At 38.2% G+C, this 11,547-nt stretch overlaps 3 protein-coding genes across 3 annotated transcripts; 1 reads left to right on the top strand and 2 right to left on the bottom strand.

Moving 5' to 3' along the window:
* Positions 1-18: 18 nt before the first annotated feature.
* On the top strand, positions 19-651 carry PSBX (photosystem II subunit X). Its single transcript, XM_089149754.1, has one exon. The coding sequence runs from the start codon at positions 109-111 to the stop codon at positions 484-486; it is 378 nt and encodes a 125-aa protein (XP_089005880.1). The 5' UTR covers positions 19-108; the 3' UTR covers positions 487-651.
* On the bottom strand, positions 532-3,421 carry RPA1A (replication protein A 1A). Its single transcript, XM_089149750.1, has 2 exons — positions 2,694-3,421; positions 532-2,543 (listed from the first exon to the last, which is right to left on the bottom strand). Exons 1-2 carry the CDS (start codon positions 2,951-2,953, stop codon positions 935-937), a joined length of 1,869 nt encoding a protein of 622 aa, XP_089005876.1. The 5' UTR covers positions 2,954-3,421; the 3' UTR covers positions 532-934.
* Positions 3,422-3,883: 462 nt separating this feature from the next.
* LOC149021529 (thermospermine synthase ACL5-like) lies at positions 3,884-7,128 on the bottom strand. Its single transcript, XM_089147458.1, has 10 exons — positions 7,013-7,128; positions 6,835-6,901; positions 5,845-5,939; positions 5,659-5,761; positions 5,482-5,573; positions 5,234-5,390; positions 4,786-4,861; positions 4,604-4,662; positions 4,044-4,180; positions 3,884-3,962 (listed from the first exon to the last, which is right to left on the bottom strand). The coding sequence occupies exons 1-10, from the start codon at positions 7,126-7,128 to the stop codon at positions 3,884-3,886; spliced, it is 981 nt and encodes a 326-aa protein (XP_089003584.1).
* Between the last annotated feature and the right edge of the window lie 4,419 nt (positions 7,129-11,547).

Raw genomic sequence — 11,547 nt, 5'->3', positions numbered from 1 at the left:
CTCCACTTCCCATGCCTTTCTCCTCGCATATCTTCAGAAAAAGCACCAGTGGAATTCAAGGGTTCCTTGTTTGAGCAACTGAGAAGAAGAGGAGAGAGAGATTCAGAAATGGCATCAACTTCCGCTGTTTCAATGGCATTGCCAATAGCTTCCGCCAGCAGCAAGAGTCAAATCCCGAGCTCTGATGCCTTCTTCAAGCCTTTGCCAGTGAGGAAGCCATTGAAGGCGATTACCGGGACATCATCAAGAGCCAATTCAAAGCTTCAAGTTCAAGCATCGCTGAAGGAGAAGGCTGTCACGGGATTGACGGCTGCTGCCATGACAGCCTATATGGTGATTCCAGAGGTAGCTGAAGCAGCTGGTTCAGATTTGTCTCCTTCCCTGAAGAACTTCTTGCTTAGCATTGTGGCTGGAGGAGTGGTGCTTGTTGTCATCTTTGGGGCTGTTATTGGAGTTGCCAACTTTGACCCTGTCAAGAGAACCTGATAGCACGGGGACAAGGGAAACTATGATTTCCAAAAGATGTTCTTCTCTGTTTCTTTCGCTAGTCTACGTTTTTCAGCAATTCTCTGTATGTTAAAGTTTTATTCACGTCGGTGATCTGTAACTTTTGAACTATCAATTTAATATAAACGTAAGATTGATAAGCCAGAGCTTCTTAGTGAAATTCAAGGTGAATGGGTTTAATATGCTCACTGAGTTGATATTTGGAGCCCTCATGATACACAGTGTTTGAGATGTCAAAAGATAAATTATTCGGAAAGGCCCAAAATTTTCAGGAATGGCTTCACCTCTGAAACAATCGAAGTGGTAAATGGTATTGTTGTTACAGCTAATGGCACCTACATCATGGACACCAAGCTCAAGCTTGTAATCTAATGACTGCTTCAATCCAAAGCAAATGAAAAACATGTCAAACTAAGTCCGATCCTTGTTATACTGCAATCTTTGAGATCATCTCAAGAAGATATGCACTCTCACAAGAGTAGTTCAATTTCTCCGTCTTGACGACTGTGATCTTCACTTGTTGCTCCTCTCCATACATTTCTTCTTTGACCTTAAGCCTGAAAAGATACTGCTTAAAGAGGCTGCTGCGGATAATTTCTCCAAATTTATCATCATCTTGCTCTTCATATTTCAACAAATATAACTCCTTTGCTGAACAACCCAAGATCTCTTCCCCTGATTCCTGGAAAGCTGTCACCCAAGTTAATCCCGTATGATCTTGCACTTGCGCTTGAAGGAGGTATCTGTATTCACACTCTTCAAACTCTTGGTTGCACCTCTCACACAACCATCTTGTGCTTCCTGCTCTTATCACTTTCTTGTTACATTGCCTGTCTCCAATCATCAAAGGACAAGCAGTGTAGCAGAAAGTATCTGTCTTGAGGAATGTTATGGTTGCCTTTACAGTGATCCAGTCTGGTTTATCTGATCTTCCAAGACCTTCACCTTTTATCTGAGATACCACTTTACGGATCATATTTCTTGAAGCACCTGTCATAAAATCTCTGGAGATAGACTGAGAAGCAGCATTCTTTCCTCCTTTGTCAAACCACTCTTGCAACCTATGAGCCTCAGGTAAGTTTGGGTTTATGAAGAGCTGAGTTGAAGAGATTGTCCCAACTGATTTCCCACTGAAGTCATTCACCTTCACAGCCTTAACAGCTAAAACAGGGAAAATACCAGAATCAAGCAACTCATGCAGCTCCCGACCTTCTTTGTTGCAGAACTCACCCCAGAGGGTTAGTTCAACACTACAGCCAGATGCATCCTTTAGGTTCATAATCCTTCTCTGAGTTTCCAAACCATTCTTCCTCAGAATAGGAACTACTGGATTAACAGCTACGACAATCCCAATCACATCTATTATGGAATTGTTATCCAAATTCTCAATTTCATTAATAGATTTGAAAGAGAACTGTTGCTTTGGTATTAAGTCATCTTCATCCTCACACAATTCAACAGTCGAGCCGGCCTCCAAGAATATTTCCCATTCATTCTTAAGATGATTAAAGTTTTTCTGAGCAGGTTTTAAGTTTCCCTTCGATATCATGTAGACTTTACCAACCTCAATAGAGCTGAAGAAGCGGTCGACAACAGCATTGAAACAAGTCACTCTTATTTCTCCTCCATCAGAGTCAAGAAGGTCGAAGGAAAACACTTTCCCATCTCCCCTAGCATTGTTGTAACGACGAATATCTCCTTTTGCAGTGACTCTAGCCTTAATTGCCCACCGCCCCTGATACGGATTCAAAGCAGCAATCGGAATTGTTTGTGCAGGAGCTACATTCTTCATAATTGCCCCATGATTTTTATAATTTGGAGGAGGTTTGTAAGGAGGCTGAATAGTCGGACCAAAGTTTTGCACCTTACTGCTGGAACTTGGAGTTGAACTATTATTGGAATTGGAATCACAGCGCAGAGATTCCTTATCATGTACAGTTTTCGAAGGCATAGAGGCAGATCCCGTCAACAGTTTTGGGTTCCCAATAGTCTCACAATCCGGGATTATGGTTTCCATGTTCAGTACCACAATAATCCTGTGTTATAAAAATTCCACATTTAGTTTTTCAATAGACATGAAACAAGATGAACTACAAGGAATTTGATCAAATTTCACGACTTCCAATCACCATTTGTGAGAAGTGGTGAGGAAAATGGTTTCATGGCACAACAGATTTAAGACTTACTTGCGATTTTGGATTGTGCTGCAGATATACTCAATCAATTGCACAACGGACCCCTTCTTCACACTCCCGCTCTTCACCCGATCGTTCAGCTGAGTTGCCAACATAGCGTGTTCGGTATAAACAGAATCGGAGATAAGAAGACGGTAACGATCCTTTGCATGACTTATAAGCTTGATGTCCAAAACCTGAACAAGGGGCTTTAAGTTCACATCGCCAGCATTAACAGCAGCGATTGCGTTAGACGTGAGATTTACAGGCATTGTAAATTAACGGAAAATTCCAGGAGTTCTGCAAAATCTGCCGGAGCAAAAGAATTTAAAGTGGATTACGGAGACTACAAAACCCTAGCGGAGGGTAAAATCCAATATCAGAAGCCGAAATAACGTGAATTGAATACCGTATATACTATTGACAGGAAAACAATTCGAGGATTGTGAACTCCAGGAGATTGGTCGAGAAGATCAGAAGAATGAAACATGAAAGCTTAGATTTTGAGGTCTCCAAAGTTCGAATGAAATCAAGAAAAGTAATGAATCAAAAAGAGAATCAACGGAAAAAAGCGCAAACAAAAATTTCAGAATAAAACCGAAATCGAAGCTGCGGGAGAAGCGAGTTCTGCCAACCGCGACGAAGAGCTTCTTAGGGTTTGAACCCTGAGCTTCTAAGATTTTTTAATGGCGGGTAATGAAGAAGAAGACCTCTCTGATCATGTCTTTGATTTGATTCTCTTGAACTTAGACGGTTTAATTGAACACACCGCCATAATAAATTATAGATTTTAATGCCATTGGTTTTGGGTTAGTCCGGTTTGGGCTGATCCGATCTTTTAGGTTGGTCCGGTTTTAGATGTTATTAATTTGAGTCAAATTCAATTTAATATGATCTTAAGTTTTTCTTTTTCTTTTAAGGAAAAAAAATTCTAAATTTTCCTTTCCACATACAGAATCATGAAAGACAGTCTAACATAAAATCTCCCTTTCTCCAAAAAGAGAATCCATCAAACCATGAAATCTAAACATCCTTTTGGTGTAGGTGGAAAATTTCTAGTAGAAATGAGAAAGATTAAGAATTCATTGATGTATCTAGAGTTTAATCATATGCAAAGATTTATTTTCATTACAATCATTTATTTCTAATAGTTTGCATAGGTTATTCTTCTTCTTATTTTCTCAAACCAACACTAAATGGCATTAGCCACTGTAAGCCTTCCCAGAGCCATGGATGAACCTTGCGTTTTCTTCTGTATAGATATGTGTTTCCTTTAGCAACCTGTCACAGACAATCAACAACTCCATAAATAGTGTTAAGTCACGACAATATAGTTAAAACAATAATGGTGGATTAACTTACGATATTTGAACAGTCTTATTCATGATTGTGGAGGAGATGAAGGATTCACCATTTAGGTAGCGTAGTTCACCATTTATTCTCTTTGCAATCTTAGAGTCAATTTCCTTGGCATCCAGTATGAGTGGTTGATCAGAGGCCTGTAAATGGATAAACATGCATTCAACTCACCTTTAAAGTGTATAAGATAGCATAAAATTTTCCTCTCAATACAAATGGAATTTGAATCCTCAGGCTCAGTAGATAAAGGTTTATGCTTCCTTCATACTTTTCTATCACATATTAAGGGAGCTTACTAGGTGATCCACCGTTGATTTTTCTGGTCAAATCGAGAGTTTAATCCACTCCCAATGCATGGCACAACGATGTAAGGAAAGCACAAACCTCTACCCATCAGGATAGAGAATCCTTCCGACAAAAAAAATTGTAAAAAATCCAGATTCATATTGAAATGTACATGATTGAAAGGATGAAAGTCATTAATAATGTACAAGGGAATATTAATCTAAAAATATTAAGCCTAGTGGTATATATGCAAATTGTAGGAATTAATAACTACTTACCATCACCCATCCCCATGTATCTGCATAGGAAGGCACATTAGCTGTGTATGCAACCACATCTGTACAAAATTTATACAATATCACTATGAATTAAAGAGAATTAAGTGAAATTAGTCTCAAAAAAGTTATTTTCAATCTAACTTTTGAAGAAATTACCACCAGGTGAATTAGTGAAGACTTACACTTAAAAACATGCTTAAGGGTGTTGTATATGGATGAGAAGACCTCCTTGTGGGTAAGAACACCTGCGGGTCCCGCCTGTAATTATGCACATAAAAAAAATTATATATAAAAGTTATACTAAGAATGTAATCGAGATACATATAAGTTGGTATGGTTGGGATCCAGATCCTCGATCTTTGTCTAAGCTTCTCCTCTTCTTGTTCATCTGACCATCAAATGGGCGACATGATGACAGTGAGGAATGGCAATTGTCGGATGGAAAGGAGTCACGCCTATCCGATGGTCAGACAGACAAAGAAAAAAGCAACGCAAGATGAAGAGGATCCAAATTCAACTAGAATGAACCTCAGTACCAAAAAAAAATTAAAAACATTAAAATGAAAAAAGAGACCAAAAACCCAAAGGTAGAATTAAAATTGAACTTGTTATATCTAGTTCAATACGAACTTGAGTAGCAAAGATCCCATTGTAGTTGAGTTTTGGCTTGAGAACACTTTGGTAAAATGATTCAGTGTAGAGCTGATAACAAGGTCCTTGTTTAACTGGATCTGGTAAATCTCCCACAATCACATCAAACGTCTCCTTACGTTCCTCCAACTCAATTCTAAATCATACATTAATATTTCTTAATTAATTAATTAGCAAACTTAATCAAGATGAATCAAAATTGCAGAAGCTGAAACCCTAAAGCTCACCTTGCATCGTTGATGACGAAATGAAGTCTCTTGTCGCGAAACGCTTTCTGGTTTTCTTCGCTCAGATATCTAAAGCAACAGTCCACAACCTCCTGCAACAAGTTCCTAATGCAGCTCAGCTTAGATCCGAAAGCAAATTGAACCTTGATTGTCTTAATGCATGCATGAACCTTATACCTGATCGATATCACACATGACAACTCTCTCTACGTTCTTGTGCTTCAGTGCTTCTCTAGCACCAGAACCTTCGCCAGCTCCCATTAGGAAAACAGTTCTTGGGCTGACATAGATCGATAAATGTTAAAACCATTATGATTTTCCACAGATTTACCCACAAGAAATAAAACAGATAACTTTATTTACTTGGGATGGCATAAGAGAGCTGGATGGATCAAACATTCATGGTAGATGAACTCATCCCTTTCAGAAATCTGCACTTTCCCATCGACCAGCAGAACCTGTTCTCTCAAAAACCCATAGAAACATAAATTATAGACAGACCAAGGGGCTTTTTTTTTTTTTTTTATCAATTCTCATTTGCAGTTTTGCGTGTTGAAAATAAATGAATACAAGAATCTATTTTTGGTTAAACATGAAAAGCGTTTTTGTAACTTTAGTACGGAGTAAATTATGGAAAGAAAAATAAATTTGGTATGTTAAAATGAAAATTATAAAAAAATAGTAATGAAAGTTGAAAACCAGTTGGTTTGAGAGTGAGCAAAAAGGAAAAATATTAGATTTTCATAAAAAGAATGTATGTTTATTATTATATCCTCAATTTGCATATGGATTTTAAATGGCTTGCACAAAAATAAATAGAACGAGTTTTCGATCCATAATTCGCACAAAAGTCTAATATGGATTTGGAGTTTCTCAATTCTCTTAGGGCCTGTTTGGTTTCATGAATCCAGAGATTTGATTCATGAATCTGAGAATTATACCCGTTTGGCTGTAAAAATCTCTAGATTCATGAAATCTAGAGATTCACCTATTTACACTAAAAATGTGAATCTTAGATTTATGGGTAAGGGGTAAAATCCAGATATTTCAAAAAAGCTGTATACATTTGCACATTCATAAAAATCAAGTCGATCAAATAGTTTTTAGGATGAATCCACAGATTTCATTCCACAACCAAACATCTAGCTAATTTTTAAATTATAACTCCATAGATTTGAGATCTCTAGATATTTGAAATCTCCAGACTCATGTAACCAAACAGGCCCTTAAACAAAAATAGAATTTAAAATGGATACTAAATACATTAAAAGAAGAAGAAAAAAAAATGAGAATTGATATAAAAAAAGATTCTAAGAAGAGAATACATTTGAACTAAAATTTAATAATCCAAACCTTCCCAAATGGTTTTGTGTTCAAAAGAGCAATGTTTTGATAATTGCTACTCCCCTGGTACAACACACTGGAGAAGGAAGCACAAAATTTAGATTTAGAGAATAAATTATTGCATGAGAGAAGAGGAGATTGTTAAAAAGGGTAGCTGATGAGAGAACTTAATCATGCATGCATATACCTGTTCAAAGCGTATGACCATTTGAGATGATCAGAGATTTGTTCTTCAAACCAGGAGATTTTGTTCTCTTCATCTGACAAGGCCTTGGAAGATGAGAGATTGATAGGTTCAGCCATAACTTCAAAGAAGTAGAAAATCCAGAGGAACAATGTGAATTGTGAGGCAAGGGCAAGGGAAGGAGAAGCAGGGGTGAAGTTTTACCTATTGAAGAAATGGGGTGGAAGCTGAAATGGGGTAATGCCTATATAAATAGATGAGAAGCAGGAATTAGGTAAGTGAAGATCCTCTCCACCCAGGCAAGCCGTTTTTCTATCCTCTCACATGCATATAAGATCTAACACAGGGCCTGCCCATGTACCATGGATAAGTCATATATGAGTGTGGGAGGATGGGAGGATGGTCTGCTTGAGTAGAGAGGATCTGGATTCAAAATTGGTACATGCATCTCAGAGGAATCGCACTTTTATTGTATATATGCATGTCAATCACACCTTTTGTGCATATGGGCAAGTAACACATATCAGAGAGGCAACCACATGTCAAAATTTTTACCATTTACACAAGGAGAGGTATTTATAGAATCTTATGGGACTTGCAATTAATTGGCTTTTGCCTGGATCTTCTCCTTGCAGATTATACTCTTCATACCTTTTTATCACAGATTTAAGATAGGTGTCCATCTTTGACACTCCTCTTAAATGTTTGGTGGAGGAATATGAGAAAATCACAATCATCTACCCTCACAGATAGAGGATCCCAACTCATTTGCTCATGGGTGTCTGTTCATTTAATGATATGTCCTTGTAAAATAATTCAATTTTACTTTAATTTTTTTTTTTCCCATGAGTGGTTTCTCCATTTTGTAAATAATGAATATAAGGCAGGAAGTTCCCTCTAGCAAAAAGAAAAAGCAGTATGTGGATAAGCATTGGTAAGATATACTAGCAACCCATAACCGTTCACATTCAATATTCATGGTACATGCAATCCACTAAATGTACATTTGATCACCAAATACATATTTATTTTCTTTTGGTAACCAATCCGTTTATTTAAAGACCCGGACTAGCTAAGGGAGCAAGAGAGTATAACTTAGGGGTGTCAACGGTGCGGTTTGGAGAGGTTTCGGGCTGGGCCTAACCCCCACCCCAAACCAGCCCATTTAAAAGATAACGGTTTCGGTGCGGTGTTGGTTTGGTGAGGTTTTGGTTCGGGTTGACTAACGGTTTCGCCTAATGGTTTGGATTCAGTTTAGCTAACGGTTTGGACTAAATTAAAAATCAATATTGAAATTTATTTTTATTTTTCCTCAACTCCAAATCCTAGTTTCTCACACACAAAAGTGAAAATGTGAAAATGTGAAAGACTAAAACTGAAACAGCTTTAACAATTAAGACTTAAGAGTTATCAGTTAAGACTTTAAATTACTAAATGAAATTTGAAAATTAAAAAGTTAAAACTTAAATGTGTTAAAGTTAAATACTCAACTACTCAAATTCAAGTCTCAAAGTTTCAAACACCGACTGAAATTCAATGGGTCATTAATTACATTTAATATTTTAATTTTATTTATGTAAAAGGCTAATGGGGCTGATGGGGCCGCACATGGGCTGGCCCGGCCCAACCCGAAACCGTTTGGGCTGAGGACCCTCAGCCCAATTAAGGCCCATTAAGGATCGGTTCGGGCGGTTCGGGCTATAACAGGTCGGTTCGGTCCGATTTTAACGGTTCAGATTGAAAATTGACACCCCTAAGTATAACTCATGCAACCAAGGAGAGGAATTAAGCCAAGCAATCGCGTCTGAAAGAGACTAGGCTTTCCGGGCTAAAAGATCTGCTATTACATTGGATTTCCTAGAAATATATGCCACATTACAAGATGTAAATGTACCACAAAGTTCTCTAATATCATTGACAATGGCCTTCGCTATTGGAGGCGGTATTGTTGAAGCTGGGTGATTGATGCACTTAATCGATTCCAGACAATCGGATTCCACCATGACTTGATCCATACCATCTCCCAAAGTGTGTAGTAGGCCCATTCTCATAGCTAAAGCTTCTCCCAAAAAAGGATCTTTAAAATGGGTTGGTTCTGATAAAGCAAGTAATGTATCCCCATTTGAGTTCCACCTTTATTAGTGTTGGGCTTAAGGGCCGCATCAGTATTTAGTTTCACCATCCCATGTGGTGGGGGTGTCCACGGGCCTGTGGATGTGGGTTGAGCATATTGGTTTCTATGTTGTATAGGCAAACATGCATTTATTGTTTTAAACTCTTTCAAAGCCCTACATGCTGCTTGAGATACTTCATCTGAAGTCCATATCCTTTTCTTAAAGATAAGATCATTCCTGGCTAACCATATAAACCAACACATATATAGACATAGCCCTTGAATCTCCTTGGTAATCTCTTGGAATCAACTTTGATGTGCAAAACAATATTAATCCATCGATCTAACTGAAATGGCCCATCTTGGGGAAGTCTTTAGCCTAGTGGGTTGAGAAACTAGCATGCCTGAGCAAAAGAACATTCAAATAATAGGTGGGCACAGATTCATGTTGTACTCCACATCTAACGCATGATGGATCAATCAAAATGTTTCTCCTATGTGATGCCTCTCTTGAAGCAATACCTTCAGCCCAAACCCGCCATACAAAGTGTTTTACCTTAGGAATTGCAAATGTTTTCCAAATAAAGGTCCATTCATCTATGTCATGTGGGAATATAAGAGGTGGAAGGGTGACTCGCCTAAATTCTTTGCCTCTCATCACTAAGATGTGCAAAACAATATTAATCCATCGATCTAACCGAAATGGCCCATCTTGGGGAAGTCTATAGCCTAGTGGGTTGGTTGAGAAACTAGCATGCCTGAGCAAGAGAACATTCAAATAGTAGGTAGGCCATAGATTCATGTTGTACTCCACATTTAATGCATGATGGATCAATCAAAATGTTTCTCCAATGTAATGCCTCTCTTGAAGTAATACCTTCAGCCCAAGCTCGCCAAACAAAGTGTTTTACTTTAGGAATTGCAAATGTTTTCACGGGCTCAACTGGGTACTTCGTATGGTACACATATCATCGAGTGGAGAAATTTTATGAAGTAAATCCAGGTGCCAAGTTCAAGACACTTGGACTACAATATCACCAACCCATTCCAACTAGCAGTTATCAAGTTTTGAATATTGGAGACAATATCTAGGAAGAGTGGGTAGCCATTTATCTCCCCAAATCCTCACCTTGTCACCCTGTCCAATCCTCCAAATGAGATGTTCATTAAGAGCTTCTCTCCCTTCCAAGATGCTTATTCAAGCCCATGAAGGTTGATTACCTTTAGTAGCCTCAAAGAAAAAGCATCTTGGATAATAGATAGCCTTCATAACTGATGCCCATATTGAGTGGGGCTGAGTCCATAACCAATAAGCTACCTTAACCAACAGGGTTGTATTTTGTAGACTCGAGTCTTTAAAGCCTAGGCCACCTTGAGATTTAGCTTTGCACAATCGCTCCAAAGAGATCCAATGCATTCTATTCTTTCCATCGGATGACCCCCAATAGAAATTAGTTGACTTTTGCTTGATCTCCTTATGAGTAGATTTAGGTAGCTTGAAGTGACAACACACAAACTAAGGAAGAGAGAATGCAACTAACTTGAGCAAGATGTCTTTCCCTATGAGAAGTTTTAGCCTCCACCCTTTTAACTTATTAGTTACTTTCTCTGTGCGGCTTTGCATTTTGAAACCCCAATTTCAGGAGGCAGACCTAAATATTATAGTGGGTTGTTTGGTATAAGACACCTTTAAAATATGGGAGAACCACCTCATGAATTTCATAGAGGTTTCTAGGCTGAAAACCAAGCTAGATTTATGGAGGTTAATAGCTTGACCACTAGCTTTGCAATAGAGGTCTAGGCATGCTTTCAGGTTGCACACAGGATCAAGCTTTAATTCAGAAAATAAAAGATAACAGATAGCAGGAGCTCGGTGTTTAATGCTGATACCTTTTATAAGCCTACATACCGCTGCCCTTTGAATGGCTAAACTCAGTCCCTGATAGCATAAGATGAAGTGGCTAGTGACAGAGGGTTGCCTTGTCGGATGCCACGGGTGGAGGACAATCTAGTTGCCGATGTTACCATTAAGAAATAATTTGTATGAGGCTGAACGTATGCAACTCATTACTAAGAAAGTCCATCTATTATTGAAGCCCAACTTCTTCAAAATACCCACTCCAATCTATCTTAAGCCTTCTTCATATCAAGCTTTAGGGCCATGTACTTCTTCTTGCCTTTTTTTTCTTTTCTTAATGTAATGAAATACTTCATGTGCCATAAAGATATTATTAGATATCAATCTTGATGGTATAAAGGGTAATACAAACTTGTGACAAACAATCAACACCCTCTATAGGTAGTGTAGGCCATCAATGATTTGGTTGGAATAGTGAGAGGAGATTAACTCACGTTGTTTTAACACTCTTATTCGTGATGGTGGAGGAGATGAAGAATTTTTCGTTTAGGTAGCGTAGTTCACCAT

The sequence above is a fragment of the Hakea prostrata genome, chromosome 3, assembly GCF_041222555.1.
Source record: "Hakea prostrata isolate BN-2017 chromosome 3, UWA_Hpros_2, whole genome shotgun sequence".
NCBI classification, from domain to species: Eukaryota; Viridiplantae; Streptophyta; class Magnoliopsida; order Proteales; family Proteaceae; genus Hakea; species Hakea prostrata.
Note: the sequence above shows the minus strand (reverse complement) of the source record. Positions and strands in the feature narration are given on the sequence as shown.

Coding starts and splice junctions, on each gene's coding strand:
- PSBX (XM_089149754.1), top strand. CDS start 109: ATGGCATCAACTTCCGCTGTTTCAATGGCATTGCCAATAGCTTCCGCC.
- RPA1A (XM_089149750.1), bottom strand. CDS start 2,953: ATGCCTGTAAATCTCACGTCTAACGCAATCGCTGCTGTTAATGCTGGC. Junction 2,544..2,693: donor AGCACAATCCAAAATCGCAA/GTAAGTCTTAAA, acceptor TTTATAACACAG/GATTATTGTGGTACTGAACA.
- LOC149021529 (XM_089147458.1), bottom strand. CDS start 7,128: ATGGCTGAACCTATCAATCTCTCATCTTCCAAGGCCTTGTCAGATGAA. Junction 5,940..6,834: donor ACACAAAACCATTTGGGAAG/GTTTGGATTATT, acceptor TTGAGAGAACAG/GTTCTGCTGGTCGATGGGAA. Junction 5,574..5,658: donor TCATGTGTGATATCGATCAG/GTATAAGGTTCA, acceptor AACTTGTTGCAG/GAGGTTGTGGACTGTTGCTT.